Source organism: Salvia splendens, chromosome 12 (assembly GCF_004379255.2).
Source record: "Salvia splendens isolate huo1 chromosome 12, SspV2, whole genome shotgun sequence".
In the NCBI taxonomy this organism is placed as follows: Eukaryota; Viridiplantae; Streptophyta; class Magnoliopsida; order Lamiales; family Lamiaceae; genus Salvia; species Salvia splendens.
The window spans coordinates 6,740,339-6,754,670 of NC_056043.1; the positions used below are offsets into that span (position 1 = coordinate 6,740,339).

At 42.8% G+C, this 14,332-nt stretch overlaps 2 protein-coding genes across 4 annotated transcripts; one reads left to right on the top strand and one right to left on the bottom strand.

Moving 5' to 3' along the window:
- The first annotated feature begins 319 nt into the window (after positions 1 to 319).
- On the top strand, positions 320 to 4,807 carry LOC121757963 (tobamovirus multiplication protein 2A-like). Of its 3 annotated transcripts, none has more exons than XM_042153411.1 (8): positions 342 to 448; positions 637 to 729; positions 827 to 1,118; positions 1,677 to 1,776; positions 2,137 to 2,217; positions 2,294 to 2,398; positions 2,904 to 3,116; positions 4,503 to 4,807. In XM_042153411.1, the coding sequence occupies exons 3-8, from the start codon at positions 880 to 882 to the stop codon at positions 4,608 to 4,610; spliced, it is 846 nt and encodes a 281-aa protein (XP_042009345.1). In that variant the 5' UTR covers positions 342 to 448; positions 637 to 729; positions 827 to 879; the 3' UTR covers positions 4,611 to 4,807. The 3 variants fall into 3 exon arrangements, with proteins under 3 accessions (XP_042009344.1, XP_042009345.1, XP_042009346.1); XM_042153412.1 differs by having other exon boundaries at positions 401 to 448; positions 589 to 729; XM_042153410.1 differs by lacking the exon at positions 637 to 729 and having other exon boundaries at positions 320 to 448.
- Positions 4,808 to 9,721: 4,914 nt separating this feature from the next.
- LOC121757454 lies at positions 9,722 to 13,336 on the bottom strand. Its single transcript, XM_042152998.1, has one exon. It carries the CDS (start codon positions 13,334 to 13,336, stop codon positions 9,722 to 9,724), a length of 3,615 nt encoding a protein of 1,204 aa, XP_042008932.1.
- Positions 13,337 to 14,332: the final 996 nt, after the last annotated feature.

Below are 14,332 nucleotides of genomic sequence, written 5' to 3' on the forward strand. Positions count from 1 at the left end.
AATAAATAGTAATATAAGGAACGGTTAAGGAACGTATAAGGAACGGAGGGTTGCAGGTTCCGTTACTTAGTTAAGGAATGAAGTAAAAAAGTACAGTGAGGTCCGCAAATAGTAGTTTAAGGAACGGTTAATGAACGGTATAGCAATAGCATTGTGGATGACCTTGTATTAGTAACGTGAAATTGATTAATTAATTGGATATTCACACGTCCAAGTTATTAATTCAGATAGAAACACCGACCAAAGAGAGAACCAGAGACACGCTTAAATAAATACACATAAAAATGAAAAGCAAATTTGGCCCAATGTTGTCATAAGCGAAGTGACACTATCATAATTCTTTTATTTTATGAATACTAGTACAAACATAATATTATATCCGCAGAACTCTCTCCATTCCTGTTCATCTACTCTCTCTCGGAGACCTTTGATCTGCGATTATTCTCTTGTAAGCTTCTCTAATTTCTTTATCTATTCAATTGAATATAAACAAGATTGTGCTTATTTTCGTTTCTATCGGCACTATTCCTGTTCCTGAATGCTGTTTAGTATTTGTTGATTTCAGCAGATTTCACCTTTTTGATGCAGAATTCACCTGCGTTAATCGTTGTTTATCGGTCAATCTTTCTGTTTCAGTATTTTCTTGCAATATTATGTGGTTTATTTTGGATGCATCTCAGTAATTTTCATTTTCATGCGGCGAGCTGAATTAGGGTAACTGGGATTTTGGTGAGAGTCATAGTCTAATTTTGTATCTCTTAAATCACTTATTAAATAAATTTTGTTATTTACATATTGCATGTGAAGTAATTGAGTTGCTTTGCAGGGAGTAAAGGGTTTTAGCGGTTGTATTAAAAGAGAGATAATTAGTTGTACAGAATGGCGTGTAAGGGGTTTTGGGAGTGCCTCTTGAAGCTTTTGAACTTCTTCTTAATGCTTGTGGGTTTGGCTATGGTTGGATATGGCATATACCTCTTTGCGGAGTACAAGAATGCTGCTTCCTCTGGTGGTGATGCGCCCCTTCCCCCTCCTAGTCAGGATCTTGTACAGCTTGGTCGGCCCATGCTGTTAGCTGTTTCTTTGGCCGATAGCATTTTTGACAAACTGCCAAAGGCATGGTATGAATAGATGACCCAGCTCTATCTTGTTCCTGGCTGTGTTATGCAAATGTAATTGTTTTCTCGAGTATCAGACTCTTCTTTATTAATGCATTCTGTGTGGTCCATCCTTTAGATATTGTAAAGCTATAAAGGGCCTGGTCAAGTATAAAGCTCGTGCAATTTTTTGGCATATTAATTAGTCTGAAAATTTAATTTACTAGTAATCATTGTAGAATTTGTCACATTTTGACTCTTTGATAAGATAATAAGTTTTTCATTGGTTTGTTTTGAAAGTAAATTTGACAATATATTTCTTGTTATTTGTTCATTAATTTTTTCATGCATCAATATTCTTCTGCCCACCAATCCATATACTTTTCCATCTGCTTAGATCATTGGTTCTTCTGGGAAGAATTTATTCGGCTGATATATATATTTTTGTTAATTTTGTTATTTTCTTGATTTTTCCTATTCACTTGTTTACATCAAGAGCGATAAAGCTGCATATAGGCTCTCCAGTATGTTAATTTTTGTTGCGGAGAATGATTATATTGACTTCACATGTGCTATTTGCAGGTTTATATATCTTTTCATTGGAATTGGTGTAGCTGTTCTTTTTGTTGCTTGTTGTGGTTGCATTGGAACGGCAACTCGAAATGGTTGCTGCCTGACTTGTGTATCCTCCTAATTACTCTTGTTGGTTAAACCGAGTGCTCATTGACTCTATATCAATATATCTGTAATCTATTTGAGGGTGAAATTGCATGGCTTCATGCTCCAGTCATCTACAGAGTACGATGATTTGTTAACTGTAAATCATCGCCCCTCGCCTCAGTGTTTTCACTGGTATATAAATATAAAGATACTTTCATAGTTGAGAAGACGTATTATTAACTATATGTTGGTTGCTAGATTTTGTCGTAAAATAATCTCTGTGGCAACTGTAGCAAGCAAGCTAGTGTGAAGAGTTCCTTAAAAATGTAGACATTTTTTTTCCATTCTCCGAAAGATGGTTGTGTTCCTTAAGATAATTTAGTTTTCAATACTGGTCATCCTGTTGATATTGGTGGAGTTGGGAGCGGCTGCTTTTATATTCTTTGACAAAAGCTGGAGGGAGGTTAGTCGAATTGTGATGGTTTATCTTTGATTTCAGATTTATTAGTTGTAAATTAATTTACGAGCAAAGCTTACAGGAAATTCCAACGGACAAAACTGGGAACTTTGATGAGATATATGAATTTCTGGAGGATCATTGGGAAATTGCCAAGTGGGTTGCCCTCGGTGCTGTTATACTTGAGGTAATACTACTGCTGACATATGCTGTATATAAATTGAAATGATTGTATGCCCTGAAAGTCTTTGCAAGTAATTCTGTTATTTGTGACTGTTTCAATTGCCACACTAGAAAGCCAACACCATAATGTATATATGTAAGAATAAATAATTGGTTTAACTCTAAGCTTGTGAGGGCACATGCCCACATAATTTCGATAATAATGATAACATTTTCCCTTTAGGGTTTTCTAGTGCAGGTTTAGCATGTGTGGCAGAGATGATATTATGTTGCTTAGTGTAGACATTGTAGCCTTGTGTCCAGGAATGGATGGTATTTAATTTCCCATCCATCTCAAATTTCTTGAATTTGTGTTTCACATTCAATCTTTTTCCTGCATTTTTTAAATTTCCAGATGCCTTCTGCATCTCCTTCAATCTGGCCTGAAGTAGTTTAGTTGTTTAGATTGTAAAAACTTGATAAACCACTTTGGTTTTTCTTTAATTTAACTAATTGTTGTGTAACTGCAGGCAATTATATTTTTGTTAGCTCTCATTGTAAGGGCTGCTAATAGACCAGCAGACTATGATAGTGATGAAGAATATGTAGGTCCACCAAGGCAACAGATCCGACAGCCGTTAATAAATAGACAACCTGTTCCAGCCACCGGTATCTCTGCTGCTAATACCCTTGACCAGCGCCCCAGTAGAAATGATGCATGGAGCACACGTATGAGGGAAAAGGTGAAAATCTCTTATTCTGATTTAGCCATTGAATGACTAAATGACTTTTTGCTCCATAATATAGATAGTAGGTACGGTACAGCCAGGCCATGAACAACCAACCATCGCACTTTAAAAATTTGATAGGTTCGATCTCTAGTCTTAGATTAGGGCCTTCTGCAACGATATACTAAAGTATTTTAGTTGTTCCAAAGAATCAACATGGCCAGTTATTAATGGTTTGTTATGTGATTTCACATAATAAATCTAAACTCAAACTGAACTAAATGAAGCGAAGTTTTTTGAAGTAGTGTACTTGTACTGTTACAATACAGAAGAATGAGATAAATTGGATAAATAGTCAAACTTTCTATTATTATATATATATAAGAATATAGGAGTATAAGATTTAGCCAGGAAAAGGATCTTATATATTCTTATATATATATAATAATAGAAAGTTTGTCTAATTATCCAATTTATCTCAAACTAACTCAACCAAAAAAAAATAGTTTGAATCTATCTTTAATTATTAATAGTGACTTAGTAATTGCACAAAAGAAAATAAAATGCACATTATTAGATGCTTAAACATTTTACATGATCTAATATGTATTCGGTTTTTGGATGAAAGTTTCGTGATGATTCATTTCTGTGAGATTAAATCAATTTCACTTTCATATGTTCTATTTCCAAATAATTTGGGGCATATGTTACTCCTCCAGTTCTTGAACATTAGGATAGGCATTAATATTTGTAGCTGAGGTACGTAATAAGAGTAGCTAGCAAACCATAATTCTTGTCCATTTCAGAAATCTTCCCAATCAAATCATAGTTATTACACTGTAAAGTACTTGGATTTGTTGATAACTGTTTATGTACTTCATATTTATAAGAATTTAACGCATTTAACCCCCTTTTTGCTGTAAATTGAAAAGCTTTATGTGACGCAGTGTTTTTAAGGGCTTTCTGTTTTATATTGCACTCCTTATTCTCTCAACAGAAGAGATCTTGTAGTGGTTAACATTACAATGTCCTTGCAATTTTAGTCTCTGGTGCATAATTTTAGTAGTCTTTATATGCAAAACCGTCTTTGTTGATTCATAGTCCATATCATGAACTTTTACACCTTAATCCAAGCCAAGCTTAGTTGGATCGTGATTGTGTCTCGAAGGTAGACTAAATCCCAACCACAGACAGACATCCTTGTTTAAAACTATATTGGGTATTTTAATCTTCATGCTTTGAACCTCTCCTGGATATGTGACTCACCATGGAAATTGTTTTCAATTCAATAACATCTTGAATGATATAAATTCCCAGCACCTTGTTACTTGTATCAGTGAGTATTAAATTGCATTGAATTAATTTGCATGTGAAGTTAATCATTCGTTGCTTGTGAAACAGTATGGGCTAGATACTTCGGAGTTCACATACAACCCTTCCGAGTCGGGCAGGCACACGCAAGCTGCTGCACAACCAGCCGAGGAAAGGGGTGGCTGCATCATAATGTGATGTCGATGCTGGTTTTGCACGAATTGGTTTGTTTTGAACTGGATTTTAAGTAACTGGTGTGAGATCTTGGTTTGTTTGAACCGGATTGTAAGTAATTGGTGTGAGATCTTTGTATCTAATGAGATCAATACTCAACAGAAACACATGATTTAATTTGAAGTCTTGTATCTTATCGAGAGTGATCATCATTTAGCTAATCGGCTGAACAAATAATTTTCTTTGTGGAATGTGGTGCTTAGTTGCACTCTTGAGCCAACTTCAAAACGAGCTTAAAAAAGAGGAATAACTGTTGTCTGTTGTAAATATCATAGCATTACCTTATTACGATAATGTTAATCATTGTGTAGAAAGCCAGTGTGATCAGTTAGAGCATCAGCAATGGAGGTGTCAAAACCGCGAAGCTGATTTTTCGCCGACGCCGGTTCTGACGCCGAACCATTGCGACCGGCGTCGGCGAAATCGGCGTCAATTTCGGCGTACCCATGCCGATTCGTGTGGTGACGCCGGTTCTAACGTCGATCCTCACGGCGCCATTGTAGGCCCCGGATCGGCGTCAGACCGACGTCAGAATTTAATTTTTAATTTTTTTTTCGAAAACACTATATATACGCGCTTTGGACGTCATTTTCATTCGCACCACTTGTTTTAACGAGTACTCTCTCTATCTTTCTTTCTGTACAAGATCAATTTAAGAAATGAGTAATGCCGGTGGTAGTGGTGGTGGTAGTGATGGGGATGCTGATGAGTACGAGCGTATGCTGAACGAAGAGCTAGATGCCTATACGAGTCGTGAGATTGATCGATGGATGCAGAGTTATATGCAGCCGCCGGTACCTCGCCCACGACCAGTTGTCCGCCGTCGATAAGTGGTTGATTGTGATCATGTAGACGTCACCACGGTTCGTGAACCGCCGGTTCACGGTTCGGAACCGGCGGTTCCGGTTCAAGAATTGGTGGAACCTAAACCGGCCCGACCAAGACCTCACGGTTCCGGTTCATGAACCGTGAACCGGCGGTTCACTTGAACCGGCTGAACCGTCGGTAGTCATCCGGTTCCGGGCCGGTTCGGGCGGTTCGGCGGTTCATCCGATTTTTTTTTTACATTGTAAATTGTAATTCAAGTTAAAAATGTAAAAAAAACTTGCGTAAATAAAATTAGAATGAAGCGATGTACAAATGTAATTTTATTGATACAAATTACAACTTCAAAATTACAAATTACAACTTTAAAATTACAAATTACAAGTTAAAATTTACGAATTACAACATAAAAATTAGAAATTACAACTTCAAATTATAACTTACAAAAGACTTAAAACTTACTAACATAAAACATATAACATAAAACATATAAAACATATTTAATACAAACGAATTTATTACTAACATATAAATAAAACACATTAAAACATATAATACTAACATAATTGTAAAACATATTAAAACTTATAACATATAACATATTAAAACTTACTAACATATAACATATTAAAACATATTAAAACTTATAAAATATTAAAACATATAACATATTAAAACTTACTAACATAAAACTTACTAACATATTAAAACTTACTAACATATAACATATTAAAACTTACTAACATATTAAAACTTAAAACATATTAAAACTTACTAACATATTAAAACTTAAAACATATTAAAACTTACTAATATCTTAAAACTTACTAACATATTAAAACTTATAACATATAACATAAAACATATTAAAACTTAGAAGTTTAGAACTTACTTGTACTCGAAGAGTGGCTCGCCTTCCCACATCCTCCGCAACTTGTGCTCTAGTAGGGGCACGACGACGACGAGGGTCACTTTGATTTTGGGCAATTCCCTTGCCCCGATCACCACCACGACGAGATGAAGACATGATATTATGGAAATTGGAAGTAGAGAATAGAGAGTAGTGTTTATGTGAATATAATAACGTGAACAAGAACAATGTGAGTAAATTATGAGCGCAAATAACGTAAACAACTTGAGAGAATGAGGATGGAGAATAGAGAAATTGAGATTGAGAGAGAAATTCTTATTAACACAAGAATGTGGTAAGTAGAAATGAAGAGGAGGGAGGTATTTATAGGGGAAAATTGTGATTAAAAAAAAAAATCAAATTTTCAAAAAACACGGCGAAACCGTTGGTTTACCGCCGGAACCGCCGGTTTTCGGTGGAACCGGCGGTTTTGAGGACCGTTTGAAATTTCAAAATTTGAAAAATGCGGCAGGAAACCCGCGGTTTTTGTCGCCGGAACCGCCGGTTTTCGGTGGAATCGCCGGTTTTATCGGTGGAACCGGTGGTTTCCGTCCACGGTTTTAGTCAAAACCGGCGGCCGCGGGAGTGGTTTCTGAAAAGGCTAGGGAGTAGGCCTGAAATTATGTCGGAAACCGCCGAACCGGCGGTTCCGGAGAAACCGGCGGTTCCGAACCGCTGGTTACGGGTCGCCAAAATTTGGAACCTGAACCGGCCCGTCGGAACCGGCGGTTCTGGTTCGAATCGCTGACGACGGTTCCGGTTCCGGTTCGGAACCGCCGGTGACGGTTCCGGGCCGGTTCGGTTTGGTGATGTCTATGATCATGTAGCTGCACATCAGCGCCTGTTCACAGATTACTTCGCAGAGGAGCCGCGTTTTAACGCCAACCATTTCAGGCGTCGTTTTAGGATGGGGCGGGACTTGTTTATGCGTATTGTTAACGGTTTGGAGCAGCGATATCTGTATTTCCGCTTCAGGCACGATGCGGCTGGCAAACCCGGCCACACCCCTATTCAAAAGTGCACTGCGGCAATCAAGCAGTTGGCCTATGGCACTTCGGCAGACATGTGGGACGAATACCTCCACATCGGTGAGACGACTGCCCTCGAATGTATGAAGTATTTCTGTCAGGGCGTGATTGAAGTATTCGGTGATCAGTATCTCCAACGCGTTTGTGGCATGTCGACTGCATTGCTGATATAATGTACGCCTGTATTATCATGCACAACATGATTGTCGAAGATGAAGGTGTACAACTGACTGATTGGGCCAATGACGATGATGAAGCCGGTCCAAGCCACGGCGTCGCCGCCGCCAACGTACGAGGTGGGGTACCTCATGATGAAGAAGCCCTCCTCCAAGCACATGCCGACATGCGTCAGACGGAGGCTCATATTCGACTCCAAAAAGATTTAATTGAAGAGTTGTGGGCGCGGAGGATTGAAAGACATTAGTTTTTATTTAAATTTATGTAATTTTTTTAAATGTATTTTTTTAAAATTATTGTATTTTTGAAATTTTAATAGTATTATTCAATTTTACTGTATTTATCTCGTAAATTAAATTCCGTATGTTGCTACAATTGTAAATTAAATTTATATAATTGTTATTAGTGATGTGGATAGGTTATGTGAGGGATATTTGATGTCCAGTTGCATGTCCAGATGATGTGGCATGAGGATTTTAGTGCTGGATGATGTGGCAGTGATGATGTGGCATGAGGATTTTAGTGCTGGATGATGTGGCAGTGCGAAGGTTATGTGAGGACTATGGAAGGTCCTAGACCATTGTGGATGCTCCTACATTCAATCAGCATTTGTTGGCCCGAATTCAGAAGTTAGGAAATCCTCGCATAAATCGTCCATATCAGTCATTTACGTTTTGGAATATGCAATAAGAGCTGTTAATCATTGACAGAATGTTTGGGAATACGAAATATTTGTGTTTTATGTTTTAAAAAAAAGAAGTCTATCTCGTCTGTTTAATTTTCTAAAATTGAATTCCTTACTTCGAATTCCCCAAATTTCAACTCTCTCTCTCTTGCACCTCACACGCCACTTTACCTCTTTTCAATCTCAAACTTTCTTCTCCAATATTTCACCAAGACAGAGGCTCACTCATGTCTCCGATATTTCACCGAGATTTCCGGTAACATGATTGAGAGGCATCTCCTTGGTGTGATCGGGCTTTCCAATAAATTGGGCTCAAGAAAAATGAAGTAAAAAGATGTGCAAAAAAATAATTATTTAGGCCCAAATATAATTTCTTTCTCCATTGTCGATATAGCATATCTTGTTCCCTAATTCCATTTGCATCTATTATAATGTTTGCAAAAAATCGAGTACTCAACGGAAAAAGAACTTGCCTAAAAAAAAGCTTGGCTACACAAACGACGTAGGAACAAATAAAGGGTAGGAAAAGTCGGGGTATTACAACAGTTTTGATCACGCATTCTTGATCAGCTCGGCGTCAACGACCCGGCTCTGCATCAGAAGCATATCCAGGCTCGACAACCGCCATATGTCTTTTTCCGTGCCCGAACCGGTGGACAGAATCACCGCGTTCAGCGCATCCGCCACCAGATTCCGTCGAGAATCACTCAGCAAATTCCCAACTGGCGAGTTGGATGGATCGTCATACAGGAGTAGAGAAGCAAGAAAAGAAAAGAAGATATCATATCTGATATTATTATTATATTGGAAGAGTAGATTAAAAGATATATTCACCTTGATAGAATCAGCTTCTTCAATTTTTTGAAGTTGTCTCTTCCATACGGTAAAGCCTCTTCTAGTTTTCCATCATGCAGAAAAGTCAAAGCTTGATTACAACTAAACCGGAAAATACAAATAACACGGAGTGAATGGAGAAAGCACCGAAAGAGAAGACTATGATTATTACCTTTATAAGTTGTGTGTACTCCAGGGAGTGTGTTAGGAGTCTCCCCTCCTAACTTTGCCGAGAACCTGCGAATTTCAGTCACCAAGATAACTCCGGCGTCCAAGATCGGATCGGCGGATCAAGAGAGCGTCTGTGCGCGGGATTCGTTCCCGTCGGGCAGGCGACTTCTAGGGTTTTGTGAGAGCAACGATATGTTGGCCAAGAATAATAATTTTCATCCATAATTCATTGTGAACGACAGATGCCTATTTATATTCTACGGACCCTAGGTTTGGTTCGACCTAATCCTACATCGGGAAAGAACCAACAAGAAAACCCGACGGAGCTTATAACTGTGCTCGAATTAATTACAAAAATAAATAATAAAAGGACTCCCAAATAAAAGACTAATATTCGACTAATACCAAAAATAAAGACTCACTAATTAACTAATTATGGAAAGAACTACTTGGCGACGAAGTCGCCGAACCGATTCGGAGGCCTTGCGTTCCTTGTCGGCTTCGTCTTCGCGATGGATGCTTCCTCACGTACTCCCTTCGCCCGTGTATCCTCGTCGGTCCGTCGCCTCTGCTCCTCGACGGTCTCCTGCACTTCTCCTACTTCTTCTAACTCCTCCGTCACGTCGACTATCGGTTCCTGGTCAGGTTGTTGTAGTATCGTATCAACTCCCTCCCCCATAGCAACCTCCTTGTCCTCAAGGAGTACATTCGGATAACGTCGCTGCACCATTTCCGTTGGTTCCCACGTCGGGGAGTCGGTTCCGTCGGACCACCGGACCAACACGTGCTCCACCGGACGTTCTCCCTGCCATAACACCTTGCGGTCCAGAACCCTAACGGGGTATACCACTGGCCTGTCGCCAAAAAATTCTGACGGTAAGGTCAGGCTGTCATGCGCCGCGTCACCCGCCACAAATGCCCGAAGGAGGCTCACGTGAAAAACATTATGGATCCTACTTCCCTCAGGCAAGCGCAACCTGTATGCGACCGGTCCGATGCGTTCCAACACTTCGAACGGCCCGTAGTATCGCCTCGCTAACTTTGCCGATTTCGGTCGAGCCACCGAATGTTGCCTATAAGGCTGGAGCTTTAATAACACCATTTCGCCCACATATATGCGGCGCTTGAAATACACAAGTCCATCCACCATGGATAGGTGGGCGGCTGCCGAGCCGGCCCTAATTGCCGCTGTCAGTTCCCTCATCTCTGGCGATGACGCAGTTTCACGACGGAGCAGCTCAAGCAGATGTGGGACAGGCTGGGACGCGGCAACCAGCTGCTGGCATTGCTGATCAGCTGGCGGGCAGGATTCGTCGGCCCCAATCGCGGCGTCGGCTGCTGACTGAGATTCTTCCCGACGCGATAGAGCATCCGCGACTCTGTTAGTACTCCCCTTTTTGTATTCAATGGAGAATTTGTAGCCCATCAATTTTCGAACGTACAACTGTTGATCAGGCGTCTGAACCACTTGTTGAAGTAACTCCTTCAAACTCTTCTGATCACTGCGGATAACGAACTCGTGGCCCAGGAGGTATTGCCTCCATTTCTGGACTGCCTCCACGATAGCATACAGCTCCTTGTGGTAGGTTGAGGCAACCCGTCGACGCAGTCCTAGCTTCTTGCTGTAGAAAGCAATGGGGTGGTTGTCCTGTAATAGAACCGCGCCAATGCCCGAGTCGGAGGCATCGGTCTCGACACAAAAAGTCCTCCCGAAGTCGGGCAGCCTAAGTACCGGGGCCCGCGTCATTGCCTCTTTCAAGGCCAAAAAACTCACCTCCGCGGCGGGCGACCAGATGAACGCCTCCTTCTTGAGAAGATCTGTCAAAGGGGCGGCGATCAAGGCATATTGCGCCACAAATATTCTATAATAACCTGTCAAACCCAAGAATCCAGGTAGTTGCTTCACCGTCCTTGGTATGGGCCAGGCTGTCATCGCCTCGATCTTATTCGGGTCCGCCTTTAGCAACCCATCCGTGATAATGTGACCCAAATATTCCACCGTCGAACTACAAAAATAACACTTGGATTGCTTCACAAAAAAGCTGTGCTCTTGCAAAACCGTTAATACGGCTGCTAGGTGTGTTTCATGGTCCGCGAGAGTGGGGCTGTAGATAAGAATGTCGTCAAAAAATACGATGACGAACTTGCGGAGCATAGGCTGAAATATAGCGTTCATTGTCGCCTGGAAAGTGGAAGGTGCGTTCGTCAAGCCGAACGGCATTACCAGGAACTCGAAGTGGCCGTCATGTGTTCGAAAAGCAGTCTTGAACACATCCTCCTCATGCATTCGGATCTGATGGTAGCCTGACCGTAAGTCTAACTTGGAAAACACCCTGGCTTTTCCTAACTCATCGAAGAGCTCGTCCACCGTTGGGATTGGGAAATGATCCGGAACGGTGACATTGTTCAAGGCTCGGTAATCAATACAAAAACGGTACGACCCATCCTTCTTTCGAATCAGCAGGACGGGTGAAGAGAAAGGGCTACTACTGCGCTGAATAATCCCTTGTTCCAACATCTCACGCACTTGCCGCTCTATCTCGTTCTTCTGAAAATAGGGATACCGATACGTTCGCACATTCACTGGTTTAGCCCCGGGCAGCAGGTGGATTCTGTGATCAAACTGGAGAGCAGGGGGCATCTCGGTTGGAATGTTGAACACGTGGCTGAAACTCCCCAACACAGCCGTTATCCCGGCCGGTAAGTCAGCCGGAAAAGCCACCGGCTCAGGCGCCTCCGCTCCCAACTCCAATAGGGCGATCTCGAAACAAACAGACACCTCCCGAGATGCGTGCAATGTGAGTAGTGACTGTGCTTGTAAACGGCATGGGGGCGATGTGATACCCCGGAGTGTGAAGGGGTGGCCGTTGTAAACGAATTCCAGCGTCTTGCTCGCGAACTCTGCGAAAATCTTGCCCAGGGACTCCAGCCAATCCATGCCCAAGATCACATCGGGTCCATGAATAGGCAATATGTGAAGATCCACCGTGAATACGGATCCTTGCACCGTCAACCTAGTCCGCCTCGCCATGTGGGTGCAAAGCAAAGCGGCTCCATTTCCCACAAACACGCGAAACGGCCGGATCGGGGATAATGGTAGGTGGAGACTCTCCGCAATATTCGGATGGAGGAAATCCCTATCACTCCCCGTGTCGACAAGAATGCAAACTCCTCGACCCATAATCTGTCCCAACACCTTAAGCGGGCTAGAACGACGGCCTCCCTCAAGCGCGTGTATATGCGCGATCTCTGTGAGCGCCTCGTCGTCTGGAATATCCTCAATCTCGACTCCAGCCGCCGACTCCTCCTCATCCGCATAGCATAACAGCCTCTGCTTACACACATGCCCAAACACCCATTTTTCTGGGCAATGCCAACAAAGTCCCAATCTGGAACGTTCGGATTTCTCCGCCTGTGACACCCGAATCGCCGGTGGACGCGGCTGCTCCCTCTGCCGCTGCGTAGGGCCCACCGGCAGAGCTGCCCCGGCAGCGTTGGCCGTCGGCTGCTGCGTGACAGCTGGGCCTGTTGACGTCCTGTGATCACGCCCCTGCCACTGCCTGCGCTGGAAACCCGATGAGGGCTGCGCGAGGTTCCGGTCAGCCTGTGTGTCTGCCAATTCCAACGATAGGGCCATGGCTGCTGCGAGAGACGTGGGTCGGTGTAGCGTCAGTCGCTCCTGTATCTCTGGTTTCAAGCCCGCGATGAACAGAGTAAAAAGTTTCGAGGCCGGCACCCCCTGTACACGGTTCAGATATTTCTCAAAAGTGTTATGGTATTCCAACACAGTGCCAGTCTGAGTCAATTTCGTGATCAAGCCAAAATAATCCTTAAAGCTCTGTCTGTCGAAACGGTGACGAACATCCTCCAAGAATTCCTGCCATGTGACAAAATTCGTTTTGGCGCAGTAATAAAAGACCCATTCGGAGGCTGGAGGGTCGAATAACATCACCGCGTAATGAAGACGTTGTGCATCGGGCATCATCACATGATCAAAATAATACTGGACCCTCGAGATCCAGTTGGTTGCGTCACTGCCATCGAAACGCGGGGGCTGCATGGATACCTGATTCTTGTCGAAACCCGTTGCTGATGCCTGGAAGCGTTGGGGGGGGTCTCAGCAAGAAATAGGGTTGTCGAATTGATGCTGCACACCCCCAAACTGAGGGCGAGTGTAGCGGTTCCGTGGACCGTCCCAGCTCGAACCCCCGTCGCCCCGCACCCCGCGACGTCCCCTCCCGTCAGACGTGGGGTCGCGAAATCCTAGGGCAGGGTTTCGTGAGCGATACGCACCATCGCCCGATCGTCTTCTCCTTACATCCCCATACTCCCCGTCATCGCCCTCGTCAAACCCGAAGGAGGGTTCTGTCTCCCGTAATGAAATCGGGTCCAAGCTGTCAAAGCGGCGATCTGCCTCCTCTTTCCATTGATCAAATTTGTCCATCTTCTCCAGTAGACGATCGAGTTTCCCATTAACAGAGTCACCCGGAAGAGAATCACCCAAGGGGCGGCCGTCCAATTCACCGTCGTCAAACCCCTGGCGCTGCGAACCATCGTTACGTCTGTAATTGAAATTTGGACATCGCGAAACGCCATTCGAGAATGTATCCGGGCGATGGGCGCCCCAAACTGATTTACCATTGTTGAAACGACTCATGAGTGCGTCGATGAAAGCACCAGATGTTAGGAGTCTCCCCTCCTAACTTTGCCGAGAACCTGCGAATTTCAGTCACCAAGATAACTCCGGCGTCCAAGATCGGATCGGCGGATCAAGAAAGCGTCTGTGCGCGGGATTCGTTCCCGTCGGGCAGGCGACTTCTAGGGTTTTGTGAGAGCAACGATATGTTGGCCAAGAATAATAATTTTCATCCATAATTCATTGTGAACGACAGAGGCCTATTTATATTCTACGGACCCTAGGTTTGGTTCGACCTAATCCTACATCGGGAAAGAACCAACAAGAAAACCCGACGGAGCTTATAACTGTGCTCGAATTAATTACAAAAATAAATAATAAAAGGACTCCCAAATAAAAGACTAATATTCGACTAATACC

Excerpts from the sequence above, each read along its gene's own strand:
- LOC121757963 (XM_042153410.1), top strand. The coding sequence starts at position 880 with ATGGCGTGTAAGGGGTTTTGGGAGTGCCTCTTGAAGCTTTTGAACTTC. Across the intron at positions 1,777-2,136 it reads ATGGTTGCTGCCTGACTTGT|TTTTCAATACTGGTCATCCT; the intron begins GTATCCTCCTAA and ends AAGATAATTTAG. Across the intron at positions 3,117-4,502 it reads GCACACGTATGAGGGAAAAG|TATGGGCTAGATACTTCGGA; the intron begins GTGAAAATCTCT and ends CTTGTGAAACAG.
- LOC121757454 (XM_042152998.1), bottom strand. The coding sequence starts at position 13,336 with ATGCAGCCCCCGCGTTTCGATGGCAGTGACGCAACCAACTGGATCTCG.